At 40.3% G+C, this 22,166-nt stretch overlaps 1 protein-coding gene across 3 annotated transcripts in view; it reads right to left on the reverse strand.

The window, feature by feature from the left end:
* Window positions 1-22,166, reverse strand: part of RASGRF2 (Ras protein specific guanine nucleotide releasing factor 2) — an 83,556-nt gene that overhangs the window by 34,405 nt on the left and 26,985 nt on the right. For all 3 annotated transcript variants that reach the window (XM_081930138.1, XM_081930137.1, XM_081930139.1), the window contains exons 3-13: window positions 20,701-20,848; window positions 19,947-20,036; window positions 18,651-18,904; window positions 17,928-18,007; window positions 17,363-17,556; window positions 14,226-14,335; window positions 12,717-12,835; window positions 5,077-5,237; window positions 4,125-4,191; window positions 2,495-2,631; window positions 841-923 (exon numbers count right to left, since the gene is read on the reverse strand). In XM_081930138.1, coding sequence (XP_081786264.1) covers window positions 841-923; window positions 2,495-2,631; window positions 4,125-4,191; window positions 5,077-5,237; window positions 12,717-12,835; window positions 14,226-14,335; window positions 17,363-17,556; window positions 17,928-18,007; window positions 18,651-18,904; window positions 19,947-20,036; window positions 20,701-20,848 — 1,443 coding nt within the window. The remainder of the gene's footprint in view (window positions 1-840; window positions 924-2,494; window positions 2,632-4,124; window positions 4,192-5,076; window positions 5,238-12,716; window positions 12,836-14,225; window positions 14,336-17,362; window positions 17,557-17,927; window positions 18,008-18,650; window positions 18,905-19,946; window positions 20,037-20,700; window positions 20,849-22,166) is intronic.

Genomic DNA, 22,166 nt, shown 5'->3' on the forward strand with positions numbered 1-22,166 from the left:
TCCATTCCAGACATCCATTCTTAAACCAAAGCATTCTTAAACCAAGGTGTGCTTTCACATAGCAGAGGGGGACTTAATTTACAAATGGAACACACTCAACAGGAAGTGAAACGTTCTTATTCCAGGGTAAAGTTCACAAACCAAAACACCTACTTCCAGGTTTGCAGCATTCTTAATCCAAGTTGTTCATAAACTAAGCTGTTCTTAAACCAAGGTACCACTGTACTTTCTATGGGAAAGCATGCCTTGGTTTTGGAATGCTTTGGTTTTGGAATAGACTTCCGGAACGAATTAAGTTTGAGAACCAAGGTACCACTCTTATCACCCTAGTGCAAGAATTTTTAGTTATGCAACAGAAGTTCCCCTTTTCCTCCTCTTCATACGTGCCCCCCTAAATCTGTTCTAGGGTTTCCTTCAACCCTCTGGAGGGCACAAGGGACATGCAGGAAGAGGGGCGGGAGGGGAAGTTCCACTGTGCAAGCAGCCAATGGATCCACTTCACTGGATACTGCCCACAGAGTCTAAGGTTGGTTGTGTCTGCCAGGGTAACATCAGAATCTAAAGAAAATCTTAAAACAAACACATATAAAGTAGCACACACATTAAATGTAAAATTATAACAATGATTTCAAGAACAAAAACTAGTATATTACCATTCAGACTAATAGTTTCTAAATCTTGAAAAGCAAACAAAGTAGGCACACAACTAATGCAGCATTTCCCTGTGAAACATGGGATTAATAGTGCAGTGAAGCAAAACAGCAAGGTTTCAATTTTGCATTAGAGGGATAATGCAAGAAGTCCCACAGTATGGCTGCATGTCGAAATCAGCAAACTTACTTGATCATATGTGGCACAGTGACTTTGGAGTTTTCTTCAAATACTATGGTCATTAAACCGTTGCACCGTATGTTGTCAACACACTGGGGAGTGGAAATATAGGATGGTGATTTAAAAAAAATAATCTTGTAAATCTCAACTGCTATACTCACAGTAAAAGAAAAGCTCTATCTGTTGAGCCAGAAGGAACAGAAAACTAGACTTCCCAGAGTTCCTGGCAATGTATGAACACGTCAACAACCTCCATAATGCTATTCCCTCCCTGTCACAATCTTAATGTTAAGGGGTACTCTGGTGTTGGAGACTTTCCAAGAAGGTCTGGTGCTGAGTAAAGCTTATTATGAGCCAGGCATGAAGGCTGAGCAGACTGATTGGGTCTGTTCAGGTTTATAGGGGGCATAACAGTGAACTCCATTTACCATTCCTAATCCCATAATTACAACTGTGTGCCTTTACTATTTCCTTTTTCTTGCACTTTGGAGATGTCATGATTATTGGTTATTCTCCTGCTATTTGCTGAGTTCAGCAAGGTAAATAATTCTACTGTTGCTTTAATACCTACATTCTGTTACAGATGGCATACTCTACAACATATTCTGTATTTCCAAATATCTGTAATGTGATGACAACCATTAGTGATTAAAAAAATATATATTAATAGAAAGGTGAAGTGTTTGCTTCAGGACATACCAGGTGGGGGGGATTTATTACGTTTTTTTGAATATTGAGCTTTTAAAAAATTATTTCAAGGGCAAATTCATGACCCAAATCCAATCCATATTTGTTAATATGATAAAAATGGAGGTGGGAGGGAGCCATCAGTAAGTTTAATTCTCATCAGTTTCAGTACAAAGAGGAGGAGGAGGAAACCAGTATATCTGGATATCCTGAAGGAATTTTGCTTTTTAGTTTCGGTCCCACCAATTAATCAGAGGCAAATTCTAATCTGTGATTAAAGCTTTAGTTGATTAACGTACCAGTTAAATAGATTAAAGGTTGCAGCACCAATCATATTACCAAAGCAGAGGGGAAATGAATGTCCCTTTGTTTGCTTTTGGCTTGCTTCACAAGCAGCTTACAGATCACAACTGAACTGTTCTCAAGTAACTAGTATGAGGCTTGCAACCTTACAGGAGTTACTTTAAATGTAATTGATTGTGTTTGCAATTAGCATTTTTTCATGAAGTCGGATGCTGGTATTCATGTGAGAAGGGGGCATGGTCTGCCCCTAATTTGAAAAAGGGTTCGTACTCCATGGCATTCCTAACCCAAAATCATCCACCCCTTCAAAGAGGTACACGTATTTTGTGCAGTTGGTGTAGCCTAATCTTGCATTGTCTCTCTTCTTAACTGTTTCTTCCTCCTTCACTATCAAAGTCTATCTATCATCTATCTATCTATCATCTATCTATCTATCTATCTATCTATCTATCTATCTATCTATCTATCTATCTATCTATCATTTTATTGTTGAACTAGCACCAGTTCAACATGGGCAAGTTACCATTTTTTAGTTGAACTATTTTGCACTATTTTGTTACTGATCGCACTATTTTGTTACTGATACCAAAATATTCTATTTCCTACATATCAAGCCGTGAAATTATTATTGCATGCTGAGTAAAACATGTAATCTCCAAGAAAGTGAAATTACCTGACTAATGTCACTTGTCCAGGCTGCTTTTTCCTGCCGTGAAGGGGCTAACAGGACAATGGTAAAAGGAGGAGCATCTGCTGGTTCAACCACAATCTTGAAATCAAGATGTCCAAATACTTGCCCAGAACCTTTCGCTTCACATAGGGAGCAAAGAACAAAGCAATTACAGATGGAAATCTGAGGTGCATAAAAACTCAAGGCACAACACAGATAAATTTGTCCTGCATGCAGCATCTGTTGTGTATAGTGTGGCAAGACTCCAAAGAGTGATTTAGGCCCCTGCCAGGGCTACTCATTAGCACAGTTACTTTCTTTTTCTACTTTGAACACTGGATTCCCAGGGAATACCACAAACTGTTTATGATGTTTATGATTTCAGAAACGGCTTGCCATACAGCATGGGAAGCTGCTAATTGAGAAAAATAAGTTTAAAATGTTCTTCAGCTTATGAAACTAGTGCTTCGAATTCTGGTCCACATGTCCCTCAATATGAAGTTCTATAGGGATCTAACACGAGCACAGAACTCCATGCAAATATACCCCATTTTTGTTTAACAAAGTTTCATGGATGCATCCCCACTATCCATAGAGAATTCTACCTTCCACTGAAATGACTGGGAAAACCTACAGCAATGGAAAGCTTAGAGCCCCAGTTTGTGCCCCAGGGACCAAGCAGTTTGCTCTTAATTAGGAAGCCACCAAAACCTCATATGGTTTCTTGTTTAGCAACTTGAACCTGAGAGCATCATTCCTTTATATCTTAGAGTTTAAATCCCACTGAGTTCAATGGGGCCAACTTGAAGGTATATGTGTTGAGACTGCAGTCTTAGTTCCTGCCGATCGCTGGATTGTGGTCTAAATCAGATATGATGCAATGACCCACCTCCCCAACATCCCCAATCTGCCCAACTTTCTACTGATCCAACTTCTCAGTTAAAAACCATCTATTCATATGAAACAACTAGGCACACTCCCGTTCCTTTTATTGCAGGGCTGGACAACCTTTTTTAGCCCCAAGGGCAGCATTTACTGGTAAGTATTAGGTCCCACTCAGACATACACATCTCTCTCTCTCTCTCTCCCACCACACACACACACACCACAGTGAACCCACATACATGCAGAGAGATGTGCAATACAATCTCAGTGATCCCTTGTGTGCTCCCCTTCATTCTCTAGGTGATTGGCTCTGGGCAGCAGTCCTCCCTTCTTCCCTGCACCAAGCAGCTGGAGAGAGGAGATACTATTGCTGTGGAAACACAGCCAGATGGGTGGGGTATAAATAAATATATATATTATTATCATTAATAATAATACTGCACCCCTTCCTGCTCTCCAGTCAATTGGCACTGGCAATCAAACCCCTCTCAGCCTGCCAAACAGTTGCTGAGTATAGCACAGTTATGACCATCCCAGTCTGCCTTCCTCTGGTGGAAGCAGCAGTAGAGGTTGACCAATTTATGAGAGGCAGGAAAGGCTTGTGGTATGTAGATTTCAATCCTGTGTTTTCTTGGGAGCTGCGACAGACACATTATCTGGGGACTGTATTCATTATGCATTGTACAGAAAAATACACTAATGTTTGTGTAAACATTATAATTATATTAAACAGTTTGATATAACTTACAGTCATCATCATTCGTATCAGCCTCCTCAATTAGTGTGCATTCTATTAACGAGAGAACACCTCCTGCCTAGGGATATAAATAATACCTTTTTCAGGAATCTATTTTATCCTCTCTCCCCCACTTAAAATTATGCAAAACTATGCAATTTAATGTTACACAGTCTCCTAGAAAGGATTGTTCCAATAGCTGAACACACTTGCAAAAATCAAGAACATTATTAATTCCAAAAAATGAAGATAAATTTAAGCTGCATGTGTTCCTTTTTCCAATTAAAATAATTCTACAGTGTATTAACCAACAGCAAATAAAATCAATTTTACTGATAGGATTAATGGCATGGCACACTCATTCATACCAGCCTAGCAACTCCATGGGAGAAATGTGTGAATATAATAAATAAGGTATCCGAATCCCAAACAGAAAAACAGATTAATGCAGACCTATTTTTTTCAGATTTGAATACATTACAGTTTCAATCCATGTAGGGGAATAATTCAAGAAAAGTATTTCACTGTAAAGTTATACTGGAAGGCTATATCATTGGAAACGGCATTATATATATATACAGGGCCAGTCCATCCATGAGCGACGTTAAGCCATGCAACCAGCTGGTTGATGAAGGCGTGCAATGGATGGTGTGTCCCTTGCAATAAAATTGTTCCTGTAACATTTCTGTGACCAGATTTCAATTTCAATTACAATTAGTTTAGAAAAGCTAACACTCTGTTCAAATTATAAGTTTTCCCATACTGAGATACCGTTTCCAGGCAATTCTTGTGCATTGCCTCGGTGGCTCAATTTACTGAAATACATAAAATCCTTCATGTCCTAAATTAAACTACCATGCAGTAATGAAATGTAACATGTAGTGAGAAACACCAGAATTCGGAACTTTATGCTCTACATTCCACCATGCTAAATGTAAATGACGTAGCTATGAAAAAACTGTACCTTAAGTAGATGCAGCTTTCCTCCAGAGCTCCTTGTACAAATTAAAAAGTGTTTTGTAAATAAAAAACATTGTCTTTCTCCTTCTTTTTTCAAAGACAATGATCCCAGGCGAACTTTACTAAGTTTCCCCCTCTCAACGGAAGGTACTTGAATAAGAGTACCTAGTGATTACAAAAGCAAATGGTACATTGTAAATATAAGATTAATAAGTGGAATCCTTCACATTCTATGCCTCATTATCTATTTGATATTATGTATATCTCTCTTAGCACACCATGTGGGGCAAGATGACCATCCTAATTACACTGGTTTCACTAAAGTAGGAGTAGCCAGTGTGGTGTTTTCTAGGTGTTGTGGCCAGCTCCCATCTTTGTCCAGGCAGCATGGCCAGGAGTCAGGGATGATAGGAGCTGTGGTGCAACAAACACTACAATGGGTTACCCTGCAGGAAAATGTTTGACTGTAATCCTGTGCATAGGCTGTTTAAGGCCAATGCACAGGACTGAAGTCAATGGAAGTTAAGCAACCTAACTGTAGAGGGCTACAGCATTTCAATTACACAAAAAGAATATCAATTGTAAGACAAAATTCAGCAAACAATTAAAAAAAATTACTTCATTCATATTTCTTAATCACCCAATAACTAGACTCTCTGGGCAACAGCAAAAATCAATTTGCCTTTGCTATTCAAAATTACCAGTACTTATTTTCTCTCAGGATAACAAAGTAATGTAATTCCAACCACTGATCTTAAAGCAACCACCGGTGGGACTGTTTACTAAAAGTTTGTTTTATACATCTCTAAAACTTTTCCAGAAGAACAGAAACATTAAAATAAAAAAATAAAATAATGACAAAACATTGATAATGGAAGTTCCTCCCATTACATGTCAGACAGATGCCGTCTCTACTGTTTGTTTTTTTGGTTTTTGATACCTACTGAAGTCCATTTTTCAACATGTCTTGTAAATGGATTTATTATTATCTCATTCTGTGGACTTGTCCTCACCAGAGGTTACTGTGTGTTTGCAGCTGTTAACCTTCTCCTTTTTATTTGTGTAGTCCATATGACATTACTCTCAGACAACACCAGTCTTTATGCTTTCCCCCTGTAGATTTGGATTTACCCAATAACAGGGATCATCTGATAAATTGGGGGAAATTGCGGTCCAAATTGCTCCACAGATGGTTGCAGACTATTTGCTGCTCTCCTTTCTGTGTTCACTACTTCCTCAATGCTTTAATGCTGTGATCTTAACTATTCCTGGTGCACTCCTGAACAAATGATTTCCCCCCTTTATTTTGATCCCTCAGATTTGCCCAGAACCAGAAAACAATACAAGCAAACCACATTGAACAGAAATCTGAAAAGTGTGTGCTGAGAATTTACAATTGCTTTCCCTTCCTTTCCAGCCTGCAAGTAAAGGTGTACCAGGAGCTTGGCAATGTTTGGCACGGTAGCATCAACAAATTTGCTGGCAGATACATACTAATGTTTAATTGTTTTTAAATCATTGCTTTTTTAAATATAAGTTTTCAGTTGTTTCTCTTTTAGCTGAAAGCCACCTTGAGTCCCTGTCAGAGAAAAAGGTAGGATATAATCATAATAATATTTGCATGCAGCCACTTTACATCTTGCACCTCCTAAAAAGCTGCTCCTGAAAGGCACGAGAGCCTCTGGCAAGAAAAGCTGAAGCAGGAAACCAAAGGGAAAATCCATTCTCTTTAAGTGGAATCATTTTCAGCTCTCACACAGGGCAGTCTGGATTATATTATGTATATTTTTAATTCTGCTTTCATAATGCAATGAAAGTTTTTTTAAAAAAATCAAGCAGGGTGGAGGGTGGTATAGTTCCTAGTAAATATGCAACACAGATCTTTTGGCATCCAAGTTATTCTCCCCATTTTTATGCACAGAAGTGGCATTTAAATCTTACTTCAGTACTGGTGAAGGAGCAGCTTTCTATGCCACACCTGAGGCCAGCAAGCTAGATTTAGGGGGTTATGCTCCTCCCTGCTTAAAGGTAGGACTGGGACCTGAACAGATTCTTTGTTTCTTTTTCTTTGTTGCTATAGCTATAGGAATAAAAATAATTTAACCATAATGTCTTCAAGTAGAGGGATAAAATACAAAGAAGAGTGACAGTTTGATTATATAATGGGATAAGTAGGTTTGTCATGGAGGCAGCCATTCTGTCAAAACAGGTACATTCTGAAAAGCTGAAAAGGCTTATGGTGGGGTAGGACCACTGCAACATCATTCTGTTGGAAACCGCTGATCGGGGACTGCTGCTTTTCAGGTTGGGTCTTAAAAGGTTTTCCATTTTAAAAGAGTCATTTGATGAAATATCAGCCACTGTAATATCTGAAAGGCAGCTTAGCCTGCATGACAGCAGCAATTATATTGCAATATTGAGACACAGAAAAAAACAACAGTGGGATAAGAAACCTTACTTCTATTGCCCAGAACCCTGAAAATATGTGCCCAAGATGTGTTATTTTAGTTCAAATGGACAATAACGGCCACCAAACAGTCTCCGCATTGTACCAGAACAATATTTTACTTATTTACAGCACTGATATATAGGTATAGGCCTAGCAGATTGCTTAGGATCTTCTTATGAGACCCTGCTGTTAATACAACCATCAGATTGCCACTTAGGGCCCACATTTCTCCTGGGTCACTCCTACCAATCAAAGGGGGTGGTGACTTTCTGATCCCGCGCCCTTTCTCTTACAGTGCTTGTGCCCTACGCAAATCTTCTCCATAATATTGGGAGTCTCTCTAAAACATGGTGGGAGGAAGTGGTGCCCAACTGGCAAAGGTTGCCTCCCCTCCGAAAAATTTTATCCATGATGTGTAATTTGTATTACTGTTTTTAATTTACAAGCCAACTGGAAACATACAGTGGTGCCCCGCAAGACGAATGCCTCGCAAGACGAAAAACCCGCAAGACGAAAGGGTTTTTCGGTTTTTGCGTCGCTTCGCTAGACAATTTTCCCTATGGGCTTGCTTCGCAAGAAGAAAAGGTCTCCGCTGTCACGGGAAGGCATGCGGGGTGGAAGCAAAGACTTTCGCCCCCCGCCGGCCTTCAGAAGAGGTCGGGGGACAGACTGTCCCCAGACCTGGTCTGAAGGCGGTTTCCATAGGAACGCATTGATTGATTTTCAATGCATTCCTATGGGAAACCGTGCTTCGCAAGACGAAAAACTCGCAAGACGAAAAGACTTGCGGAACGAATTAATTTCGTCTTGCGAGGCACCACTATATATATATTTAATTTGAAAAGGTACAATAACAATCTTCCAAACAAATAATTAAAACCCCCACAAAGGACTTAAAAATGTGAAGAGACCTTAAATTGCCATAGCAGAATGGAAGTTTAAACTGAGGTCCATCCATTCTTAGGCCCAAAACTATATAAAGGTAAAGGTAAAGGTCCCTTGGATGGTTAAGTCCAGTCAAAGGCGACTATGGGGTTGAGGCGCTCATCTCGCTTTCAGGCCAAGGGAGCCTGGGTTTGTCCACAGACAGCTTTCTGGGTCATGTGGCCAGCATGACTAAACCGCTTTTGGTGCAACGGAACACCATGACGGAAACCAGAGCGCATGGAAACACTATTTACTTTTCCGCTGCAGCGGTACCTATTTATCTACTTGCACTAGCATGCTTTTGAACTGCTAGGTAGGCAGGAGCTGGGACAGAGCAATGGGAGTTCTCTCCGTCGTGGGGATTCGAACTGCTGACCTTCCGATTGGCAAGCCCAAGAGGCTCAGTAGTTTAGACCACAGTGCCACCCGGGACCCTAAACTATATCCATTAACTCAGAGATGAACCTGCAAAAGCATGTTTATAAATGTATTTATTGGAAAGTTCATTCATACCCCTTGCATCCAAATTGTCTTAACTCAGGAGGGAAAACAGCTTTCTCTAGTACTGGGACTCAGAGCTTGAAAGAAATCAAAACAAGTTTTGAACAAAGAGTACTGTAACAGGTGATTTTTCTAAAGTAGCTGTTAAGTGATTTTTCTCACTTTTTTTTTAACATTGTCTAGAGCCCTGAAAATATGTGCCTTTGAGAATGCAATATTTCATTTTATAATAATAAAAAGGTACTATTAAAAATGTTGTTATACTATAGTTTATTAATTCACAGATTTTTAGGTAGACACACAATGCAGAATCAGACATTACTGAGGCATTAAGGCTCAATGCCTATACATACATATGAGGAAGTAAGTGCCTAAAGATGATGGATATTGCAAAAAGCACTTCCCAATGCAGGGCCTCCAAGTGACCCACAACCAATGGATTCATCATATGTGCATCAGCCTCTATGCATGCAAAATTTATATGCCAATGCTGTTTCTTTCTAAGCCAAGGGTCACTGGCTCACAAAGGCTAAACACACAGGCTAACTCAATCAAATAAGAATGCTTTAAGCATGACACCAGGTCACATGAGACGCTGTAAAGGTGAATGTAGTTTTTTTAACGTGCCTAGAAGTTATTTTAAATCAAAATGTAAAACAAATGAATGCAGTGAAACTTGCTTCCAAGTAAATATGCTTAAGACTACTTTACTTACACACACACACACACACACACACACACACACACAAAGCAGAAAGGACTTCTAATTCCATCTTCCACTCCTCCTCTTAGCAGCATTCCATACACCCTCAAGATCTGTTTTAGGGGTTGCAAGAAGGTTGAGGAGGGGATGTCCTAGTGCATTAGCAAAAGTTCACTCATGCAATGTTGAATTCTGCACAATTTTGGCACAGATATGAGCAGTTACTCAGTGATAATATTTTAATACACAGAAGTATAGGCGAATGGTATGCTACATAGAGAATTTACAGCATAGATAATTTACACACAACATAATAATTCCATTAGAATGGAGGTCGCTTTTTGTTTTGTTTTTACACTCTACTTACAACATACAAGGAAATTCACACAAGGAAAGTAAAACTTTCTGGTCTTACACATTTCAAGTATAATTTTACCAATACATTCAAAAATACACTGCCTAGCTTTAGCAAAGTTGTGTGTTACCATGAAAGTGAGAAGTTATAAGACCAGCAATGCAATTTCTATCAAGAAATATTTAAATTTATATAGTTGTACATTTTGCAGAACAAGCTTTTTCTCATGCTGACCGTACAAACCTATACTTATCTATTCTTTCTGTAAATTGCTTTGAGGTTTTATGACAATCAAGGGGTAATAAATCTTGTGAAATAAGTAATATAAATACAGTGGTACCTCAGTTTAAGAACAGACCTGTTTAAGAACTATTTGGTTTATGAACTCTGCAAAACCGGAAGTAGTGTCCCAGTCTGCGAACTCGGTCTAAGAACAGAAGCTGAACGGTGGAAGGGCACCGGCAGTGGGAGGCTTCATTAGGAAAAGCGCACCTCGGTTTAAGAACAGTCTCAGTTTAAGAATGGACTTCCGAAACGGATTAAGTTCGTAAACCAAGGTACCACTGTACGCTGAAGAAAGTCCCATTGATTTTAAGGAGGCTTTCTCCCTGGTACCTGTGTGTAGAATTGCAGCATTAATGATCCAAAGGACAATCAAAAAGGGGTTGAGTTAGTACCAGGGGTTGAGTTAGTACCACACTGACTGTTGGTGCCAGTGCCAAGTCTTACACCTGTCACTTTCACAGCCATTTTAAATCCAGATCATTGGCAGATAATGCCCTACTGATCAGAGGAAAACCTTTGACAGCTGAGAGAACACTTTAAATTCCTAGGAGACCAGATGAGGTCTCTGTTGTTTGTTTTTGTATCAGCTGTTCAGAGAGCTGAAAAGAGCACTTAAAATGCATAAGCATCAACTTGTAGATGTGTGGAATTCTTCCAGCCATCAATAATATTTATAACAAGATCAAGGATTTGCCATTTCTTTGTCATGTGTTGCTTTTTCAATATGACTTCCACAAGATGAGGATTTCAATCTGTGGCACTTTCAAAACGTCTGAAGCAGAAAATTATTTTCAATCAGAACAGTGTGAAATTTTAAGATAAACACTGCCTGTCCTCTTTTTGAAAACAAGACCCAAAAAATGCAAGCTTCATCGAGTATATGACGCTTGCTCAGTGTGGTTGCTGGAAAACAGAGCTTGAGTAAGTGGCTATAGACTTTCCTAATGGTGTTTTCCTACTGGTGTCAGTAGCTTCATTTCTCATTTTCTTCTTGGAAACATTCATGGATCATAAACTGGGCCTGCAACGAAACAGCCAACCAGCTTTGCCCTTTTCTAATACACTTTGTTCCATCCCCCTTCCAACAGTCACTCAGCGTTTAATCCCTACTCAGCATGTTCAACTTCACTGAGCTGTCTTGAGGTTCCCCTTCCATCAAGTTGTTCTGGAAGGATTTGGTTTGTACTTCTGAAAACCTTTGGCTTCCCCCGGAACCTGCTGTTGAAATTTTGGCTACAGAAGAAGTGTTACTTTGGCAGGTCAGGTTGATAAAAGTGTGTATTAGATAGAGGTAAGGAAACTATGTCCCTCCAAGGTGAAATTAGATTCAGTTCACATGAATTCTCATGAGAATTTTTTAATCCATAAATGTGGAGAGCTGAGGTGAAAATGAGAAACAAAGAGAACCTAAATGGAATCCTTCCATCCCTATAACTGACACTGGGCCATGCTGGCTGCGGCTGATGGAACCGGAATCCAATAACATCTGGAAGGTGCCTGGTGTGCATTGTATTATATTCTGCTGTTTACACAGAGACTCACTACAAGCTGAGTTGATGGGAGAACGAACTTTATTCTGCACAGAGTAACGAGCTTCTCCAGCCAGGCCACACCTCTGAGTTAACTCTCCAGGAGCCGGCCTCCTGGGTCATAGCTACTTCTCTTAAAGGGTGCTTGTGCCAGATATTTAGTTGATAATGGATACCCTACATATATGACTATGTTAACCTGCACTGCACATAGTTGTGTACCATAAATTCTGAGCTTCCACAAAAAAGCCACAAGCAGAGGTCTTCCAGAAGACATGCATGTCCCTGGGCATTTCAAATATACCAGATAATGTAATACCCTCGTAACTTTTCTCCTACTCTGGCTCTGGCACTGAAAAGACAATCTGAAGGGTTTTTTTTTTTATCAGACTGTATCATTTTGAGCTGTTCCTGAAGCACAGATGAAAAACGGAAACAAAAGACAGCTGTTTTCATTCCTCACAATCTCTCCACCATTTGACAAAGCTTCAAGTACTCCAAGTTTCTCTTGTGCTTTTGCCCGAATGTTGGCACCATCTGGGACTGCAACATCTATTGGCCAGACAGACCTATTTTCCATGTTGCTGTAGATAATTTCTGGTCCACTGAAGACGATAGTCCGGTTATTGTGTATGTTACTTTCCCACGGGTGCTTTACTATTATTGTGCTGCTGTTTTTCATGACCCCTGGAAAAAAAACAGCATAGAGGTGGGGCTCAGCAGCAGCCCAAAACTGTGGGGTTAATATTCATGAATTGTATCTGGACAATCACACACTTATGGTGCCAGCTATATATTGCACCCTTATTTTTCCCAATGATGCCAACATTAACTCTGGTTTTCAGCTATGCTCTCTTAATACTGTGGAAATGCATGCTAAAGAAAATGGTCTTACCTTGTCGTATAAAAGTCTGGCTGGTGTCCAATAATATATCACAACCCTCTACTATCATTCTTTCTATTGCCAGATTTTTCCGTATGTTTTCTGTGTCACTCACTTCATCATGCATCACTCTGTTGCAAAGAAAAAGGGAATGTTCAGCTTCAAGAAATAAAGTGCATGCTTAAAGCACATATACCGTATTTTTCGCCCTATAGGACGCACTTTTTCCCCTCCAAAAATGAAGGGGAAATGTGTGTGTGTCCTATGGGGTGAATGCAGGCTTTCGCTGAAGCCTCTCCAGGCTTCAGGAGAGCCCCACCGCCAGCCCCATAAGCTTGGGGGACAGCGGGGAGGCGGAACGCCGCCATCCCGCTGTCCCCCGACTTTGTTAGAAGGCTGGCGGGGGGGGAAGCCTCTCCTCCCTGTCGCAAGCCCCGCAAACTCGGGGGACAGTGGGAGAGGCGCAGCGTGCCTTTCCTGCTGTCCCCCGACTTGGTTAGAAGGCTGGGGGGGGGGGAGAAGCCTGCTCCTCCCCGTCGCCAGCCCCACCAGCCCCGCAAAATCCCGCTGTCTCCCGACCTGGTTTGGAGGCTAGCGGAGGGCTTCCCCCTCCCCCAGCCCCGCAAGTTCCCAGAGCGATGCCAAAGCTGCACACAGCTTTGGCATGGCTCTGGGTCCTGTTCTGGGGACTGGGGTCGGGGGTAGCTCGGGCTTGTGGAGAGCTTCCTGTTCTGGGAGCTGGGGTTGGGGGAAGCTCGGGCTTCCCCCGCCCCAGCCCCGCACCTGGGGGGGGGGAATAATTTTTTTCCCTTTATTTCCCCCCCCCAAAAAAAATCTAGGTGCGTCCTATGGGCCGGTGCGTCCTATAGGGCGAAAATTACGGTAGCTTTCCCATACCTTATTACCCTCATCATGAGCAACTCTCTGCCAGGTCCCACCACGTGATGCTAGCTAGGTGATGGCTAGAAAGTCTTTTTAGCATTGAAACTTGGATGTGAAATGCTTTCTCCAAAGAAGTTTGCCTTTTAGCACCACTCAAAGGTTTTTAAAATATAAATTTCCTTTGTACTGCAGCATGCTGTACACCTAGTTTGTTTTTCTAGGCTGGTATGTTTGGTTATGCTCCTGTGTTTTGGGTGGATTTATTCATGAATTATTATTATAGCATTATTCTCTTAGGCAATGCTCTGTTTCCACCACTGGAGGTAATATGCTTCTGAATGACAGTTGCTGGGAATCACAAGTGGGGAGACTCAGACTATTTAAATTTGGCTCAAGACCAAAATAAAAATAAAATAAAATAAACCCCTATCAATAATTTAGGCGCAACTATGCTTACACAATGCAATGCTGGCCTTTGAGTGGTCTCTTAAAAGTTAAATTCAGCTCTCTGGAGACACTGCATGTTTATTTTTGCTGTGCCCAAAGATACCAAGTTCAATCTTTTGAAAATAACGCATTGATTTTGTAATCCACAGTTTCCGTTTTAGCCTCATATTCGTAGAACAAAAGGAGTCTCACCTTGAAAGCTCTTCTAGCTTAGATTTAGCAAATTCAAGGCTTTTTCTTTCTACATGCTCATGCGGTGTGTGAGCCAGAAGTTCATGGAGGGTTATTATATATCTAGGAATCTAAAGATGGGTGAAAGGGGTTATCAGCAAGTTTATATGTAAAAGCACACTTGGTCTTGAAATTAAAAAAAAAGAAAAGAAAAAAGAAAATTGTTTTTTAAATTCTTTGCATTTATTTTCTTCTATCAACATAAACTCACTCAGCTAAAATATTTTCTACATTAAGACGAAATCTTCAGGATAAATAAGTAACTTGAAAAACTAACAGTAGCCCCAATTCAGTGGCAGAGATTCTGTCTTCCAGATGTGCAGTGAATGCAGATGCAGCCCAGTCTACACCATACTGTTCATCTAGGCCTCTTTAACTGCCAGGAGGTGAATGTGGATGCATAGTCCCATCTAGATCCATTAGTTTTTACATAGAATTAGTTGCTTGGACGTCAAACCGAACAGAGGCCTTCCTTTCCAGTTGTTCAACTAGTCTTAAATGTGTTTAACATGCAAAACCAATATGTCTATCATGAAGCCCATCAATCTCAGGCTACCAGAACACTTTATCCCATGATAAAATGAAAATCCTGGTGTGGGTTTGTATAAGGCTGGCAAATAATGGCTGCATTTGGATGTAATGCCGAAAACTAAATCATGAAAACAAGCCTCAGTGCACCTTGGGCTTATACACTCTTTCCCTACCCTCCTCATGAGGAGACTGGAAGCTTTCATTTTAATTTCAGACTAACTGAAGTGCATCATATTTTCTGGACCCTAAACTGTGGTTAATCTGAACTATAATTTATGGAAACATGCCAGCTCCATAAGGTATTGCCTGAAGTTGTCTTGTTTCAGCAAAGTATAGTTAAGACTGACCACAGTTTGTCTGGATTTCAATGACACAACAAACTGCAGTTAATTTGAAATAGAAAAAAGCGCTTCCATCTCTTCCTCGGGGATACATGAGAGGAGGGGAGGGGCAGTAGGTAAGACTGAAGCTTAGTGGAGTTCATTCTTATACAGTAGAACCTCAGTTGTCAAACGTAATCTGTTCCAGAAGACCGTTTGACTTCCAAAATGTTCGACAACCGAGGAGCAATAGGCAGTTGGCAATTTCAATGGAGAAAACTGAGAGACTCTCCTCAGAAGCCGTTCAACTTCCGAGGTGCGTTTGAAAATGGAAGCTATTACTTGTGGGTTTTCGGCGTTCGAAAACCGAAACATTTGGCACCCAAGATGCTCAAAAACCTCCTGCCAGTTGGATCACTGCTGCGTTTCCGTGTGTGTGTGCAGCTACAAGATCAAGGTGCAAATGCAGTAGCAGAGCTGATCCAGTGTGCCCACTGGTCCATTGGTACTGTGCCAACCTTGCCGCCGCCTCATTTCTCTCTATCTTGGTATGCCACTGACTGGAGGTGAGGTGAGCCCCACAGCTCTGACCCACCATCTGCTACTGCTTAAAGCTGACTAGGTAGCATAGATACCTATATTCCTCCAAACTTAAAAGAAACACTTTAGTTCCCTGATTCTACACTTATTTCTGCAGGTAACCCAGCAGGCTCCTTCTCCCAGGCTAAGTCCCTGTTCCTCCAAGAAGAGCCTGTCTTTGCACTTTATTTTTCTTTAGGTTTACAACAGTGACTGAAGACTTGTGTTTGCTGCTGCTCTCTGCTGCCAGGGTTTATTGACAGAATGAGACAGTGAGCATGTCTAGTGCCTGGTTTCTAGGTGGATTCAGAGGTCTTGATGTGAGTTTTACATAAGCGTGTGCATGTTTTTTAAAAAAATCATGACTTGAATTTGCAGGATTTCTTCATTGTCAGCATTCAGACTGCATGTGCTATAATTAAGAGAATTGAACTTAACTTGATAGCAAAAAAATTTATTTATCACACAACCACTGGATATAGGAATAATTTTTTTAAAAAAACCAAAATCAAAATGTCTTCAAAAATATATTGAACAACAGGTATTAAAAGCTCTTTCGAATTGTGACTGTAATATAAAAGGTTGTTATGCTCAAGGCCCTTCCACCAGATAAAATATACAGTTATAGAGATGTTGTTTGCAGATGACACAGCCTTGACAGCACACTCCAAGGAAGCTTTATAGAGACTTATCAACCATTTTGCCCAAGCCTGCATGGAGTTCAGCCTCACCATCAGCCTGACAAAGACCAACACTCTGGGTCAGGACGTTGTCAGCACTCCACACATCAGCACTGGTGACCACAGACTTGAAGTAGTAGATGATTTTGTCTATCTGTGTTCCACCACAACAAACAACCATTCCATCAAATCTGAGCTAGACAAGTGAATTGGCAAGGCAGACGTGCCCAAAATGTAAGGGAAAATGTGATGCTAATGACCAATACCAAGATGAAGGTCTATCAGGCGTGTGTTGAGCACTCTACTTTACGGAAGCGAGTTGTAGGCAACTTACAACCACCAGGAGTGATGCCTCAATGCCTTTCCACATGTGCTGTGTCAGGACGATTTGTGCATCACCTGGCAGTATAGAGTCTCAAATAAAGATGTGCTTTCCCAAGCCCACATTCCCATCTTGCTCATAGTCTCAGCGACGTCTACACTGCCTTTGTCACATACACAGAATGGAAGATGGCAAGTTCCCCAAAAGCTTCAGGTACTAGGCCTGCCGGCACACCAACTCTTGTGTTACAAAAATGTCTGCAAATGTGACATAAAGGCTGGTAACCTTAACCCCGCCATATGGTTATAAGCCTTGCAGACGATCACAGTACCTGGAGACAAGACAGTCAGGTTGTCCACAGCAGTAACCAGAGGAGGAATGACTGCTGGGAGGAGCACGGAGAAAAGAAACGCCATGGTGCACCTGTAGCACCATGTATTGGCCCACTTGCAACAAAACACGTCTCTACAGCCACGGCAGGTGCTGTAACTCTCCAATGGTTTTACTTTACCCCCGAAGGCACATTCTTCCTTTGCCTCTCAAGACAGATGGATGACAACAACAACCAACAACCAATCTGCTAGAGCAACAGCCATTAGTATTACTAACCAAATGATATAAGTAGTGTTTGTAACATGCCGAAAACCACTGTAACAACAAAAATACCTGAAACATGGGGTAAGTAAGGAATGTCTCGAGCATTCTGCCTTCACAGGCAGGGTTGGCTTCATACTGCTTCAAAAGCTTGTCAAAATCTCTGTTCTGCTTGCAGTTTGCAAGGACCTGGAGACTATATTGATGATTCCGAACAAATTCTTGATAAATATTCAGCATTGGCAGCAGGATATCAAATAAATCAGCTATACAGAACAAAGAGAAAAGTAAATTGTTGCTGCCATCCACATTTTTTCATAGGTCACATTTAGAAATAAAACAGAACATTAAGTGCAAATTATCTACATCCAGAACTGCAAAATCTGAAGTCCTAACAAGGAATAGTGTTACCACCTTTCCTCTCTCGACAGAAGTTGTATACTTTAAACAGTGGAATTGATATGCAGAGGCAATTTTTCAGCCGCTCTGCATAATGAAACATACTACACCTTCCTAAAATGGTTATATCTTCTGAAAAACACACTTGACATCTGCCCAAAAAAAGAGGATGCAATTGCTCCTAATATCCCCATATGGCCACGCAAAAATAATTATGGCCCTAGTGAAGAGCACTTACCTAAAATTAAAGTAGGCCAGTTTGCTATTCTTGCTTTTAATCCTTGATGAAATATTTCATGAAGAAACATTATAGTCTCACTGCGAAGGAATAAAAGTTGAAACAATAAACAAAAGTTGGACTCTGTCATTAGAAGATATTCTAGAAGATAGAAGAACATTACTGCATAAATAGCTATAGTTCAAAACATCTGGAAGAAGTGGGTTATAATTTTTTATCAAACAAACAAAAGTATGTTACTGACTAACTTTTGGACCTCATCTATGTAGCATGATTTATTATTATTTTATTTTTGGGGGCGGGGAAATATTTTTTTGCCTTCAAAAAGGCAAAACATCTACACTTCTACCTGAATCTTTTTAAAAAAGAAAAAAGAAAAGCTGTGACTGAAATACTCTGAAGAAGAAAGTTGGTAAATTGCCAAAGCTGGATTGACTTCATTCCATCATAATGGAACAAGATTTACAAATACATCAAATACTTGTTTTATCCAAGCCATGCTTATCTGCGAGTAAATCTCATTGAACTCAATTCTAAAGATGTACCCGATTGCACTGTGATTACATTCTACAGTACTGCTGCTTTATCTTTAATTTTATTCTATTTGTTTTATTTCTCTTTACCAGTTTTTTAAACTGCCCTTTGTATGCATTCATATCTGAAGATGAAAGAGGTCTGGACATATTTTACTTAATTAAATAAAGATATAAACACATGGGGTACCTGTTGAGGAATACACTACTGACGTCATCATGGCTAATTGGTGGTTTCTTTGAACTTGCAGCCATTCTTAATGGCCTTAGAAAACAATTCACAAGGATGTAAAGCTGATGTACGTATTCAGATTCAGCCTCAACCATGTTGAAAACGATCTGATTTCTCTTTCGCATACTTTCTGCATGTGGAGAACAAATGTAATCCTGGACAATTGTCTTCCATTTTCTTCTACACAACCAACCTCGCATAAAACTCTGAACCTGGTAATTCAACAAAAGAAGAACACATTCTTAATGGCCTTTGAAGTGTGTGTGTGTGTGTGTGTGTGTGTGTGTGTGTGTGTAGCTTCTTCTTCTTCTTCTTGCACCTTTGCAATCTTCAGACATTGCTGTGAGCAGGGGAGTAAACTTTGTACACCTTTGTATGGAAAAAATGCTTATATGTAGATGGGTAGAACTCTCCATCAATGTAATTGTAGGCAGGTGGGTAAAGCAGTACCATTAGAGCCGCGAAAAGGCCATGCGGAAGGAGCAGCCTAGCAGCAATGCTCATCAGCTGCACATCCACAAATTCCCTGGGGCTGATGGGTTAATTATGCTATTCCCACCCCAATGTACATCCGTTGGGAGGTGGGATCAGCCATTAATTAGCATGCAGAGCTTAGGCTCCAATGAGTACCGCCACCATTATCACGGGTGGGCAAGTGACCAGCGTAAGTACTAGCAGCAATAGACACAGAAGCAGTGCTGTGAGAGCTTCCATATGCCCCAGTTCGCTGTATGCTGGTGCCAGGCATGGTTGCCTTACACCAAGTCAAACCAATAGTCCTTTTAGTTCAGTACTGCCTATGATAACTCATTCCAGCAGTTCAGACAGCAGTACCTTCCAGCCCTACTTGAACTGAACCTGGGAATTTTTTGCATATGCAAAGCATTGACTTTTCCACTGAGCTACAGTGTCAAATACAGAGCAATGCACACATATCTGTGGATTGGGCTGGATGAAGTAAAATCATAAGAAAAGGAAATCTTGAAAACACAATGGTCAGTAAACCTTTTTCAAGCAGTTTATACTGGGTAACGTGATATGCACCGTACATACATCTACCCCAATTCACCATTATCTGCCTGCTATACTAAATAGTATACTTCAGATATTAGGTGATCTTGCTGCAGTTTTAAAATTCAACACATACTAAGCTGAATGGAAGAGTATTACACATAATAAATTATTTCTTCTAATTCAAAGAAGGGTGTGAACAAATTATTTTATATACTCTTTTCCACTGAAACAGCAATTTACCTTTTTGATTTTCTTAATATCAGGATCTTCTTCTTCTTGGTTGCCTTGATAAGGTCGCATTCGTTCTTTTGTTTTGTTAAGAGCTACAATCTGTTAAAAGCAATAAAATAAGAAAAACCCATGACTGTTACGGTTTTTTTACTCAGAATTCTCAGTCCCGGAATCTAACTTGAGACTTCAATACCCTTAATTTCCAGATCTTTGAGGCTTCTTAGGCTTGTGTTACTCTAGGGTAGGTGTGCACAACCTGTGATCTATGAAGCCCCACATACCATAGCAGTCACCAGGACGTCTGTGGTCTCTGGCTGCCTGAGATCGTAAAAACAGGACTTAGCACTTAGCAGGCCACAACAGGTGGCTAGTAGGATGCATTTTAGCTTGGTGGATAAGAACATGTAAATTCTTGCTTTAGGGAAATGAAATAGAATACCATGCTACACAACTTTTAAAAAAAATGGCAAAGACTAAAATAAAATTGCATTATTCTGTTGCAGTTTTAAAAGTCTGCATCATTAATGAAGATTACGGATGAAGTCAGGAAAATTATCAGGCAAGGAAATCTAAGTCTACATACTCAGTGGTGAATACTTCACAATTAACCTAAGGTTCAATTCATTCACATAATTTAAGGGTTGGTTTTTTTTGGGGGGGGGGAAACATTGACTCAAAAGGGAAGTAGATTGCATTCCTAATATATAAATTGGCTCATAAAGGTAATGATAAAATGTAACCTGCACATCATATCGGAACATACCTCTGATTTAAGCCTTTCAATTTCTGTGTCTTGGTCTTCAAGCTGATGTCGTAACTGATTGGCTGAAATCTTTTCTGTCTCTACAATCTGAACTAGATGAATATATTTTTGCATTAACACTTCCCGCTCAATCAGGATATCTGAATAGCTGTAAAGAGGAAAAAAGGAGAGGGTTGATGTTTCATTTAGCAGAATGCCCATCACAATCTGCATTAATTATGGTAGGTAGCACATTTCAGTTGAAGAAGAAAACAGTTCTTCTGAAAATATTACATTAAACTGAGAGGAAAACAGACTACATCTCTCCTACTCTAGCAAAGTGTCAAGATATATGCTTGGAGGAAATTGATTATCTGTATCAGGCTCCCATCCCTAAACACAATGACAGCAACTTGTGCTTAAAAGTAAGGGAAATATCTTTATTCAAGCTGGTAACAGACTCAGGCGCAAGGTCTAGAAGTCAAGATTCCTAGGCAAGAGGTTTATAACCAAATAGCAGCTACAGTGGTGTCCCAACAGTTGACACCCCTTCCTGCCAAGATTTTAAAAATGAGTTGGGGCAAGTTCACTCATGGGACTCTCTCATTCTAAGAGTTATGTATGTGTTGTCTAGGTGGGTGCACCTGATTCCACCTATTAATTTAAATTAATAAAAGATTGGTAACCTCTATTTCCCTCCAAAACTCCTAATTAAAAGACTGGCACAATATCAGTACATTCAATAATGAATGCCTGTAAAAGTGTGAGCTGACTCCCCCTTGCAGAAAATAATGGGAAGACCTTTAGCATGTGGGGCTCTAAACCACAACCAAGTTGTTAAGAACTGATGCAAGACATTGCTCTCGAGGTCTCCGGCTTTCTGGCAGAGACATTGCCCTTAAGGCACGTGAGCAATTGAATAGAATCAGTGCTGAAATCCTTTGCCTGGCTGTTGGACAAGGTGCACACAGAACACTGTAGGATGGCGCAATATCACCTTCTGCACAGAAACATTCTATTTCTGCATGGGTTATTTTCCAATCAACAGATTATTTCACTTCCTCACACTTTTGCCTGCTTGAGAGGAACAGCTCTGCTCCAGGAAAAGCAATATAAAGCAATGAATTAACAGCACAATCTTATACATGTCTACTCAGAAGTATGTCCCAAGGTCTGCTCAGGACTAGCCTAAACTGAGTATTCTAATTTTTTATCCCTTTTCTTGCTTTGCAATAATCATTTTTAAAACACTTTATAATATAGATTTGAGATCTTTAAAAGGTCGACTCATTCCTATCCATATAATTCTGAAACTATGAATAAGCTATTTATTATGATCTAACAGTATTCTATCTACTCCAAGGCAGAAACTGGGAACAGCTATTAAATTGGTTGCTGGCTTGGAAAAGAAATTCAGATTAAACCTAAAATTATAAGAGATCGTTTTGAGCTGTTTGAAGACAACAGAGGACGGCTTGAGATTTCTT

Source organism: Podarcis melisellensis (genome assembly GCF_964234715.1).
Source record: "Podarcis melisellensis genome assembly, chromosome: 11".
NCBI classification, from domain to species: Eukaryota; Metazoa; Chordata; class Lepidosauria; order Squamata; family Lacertidae; genus Podarcis; species Podarcis melisellensis.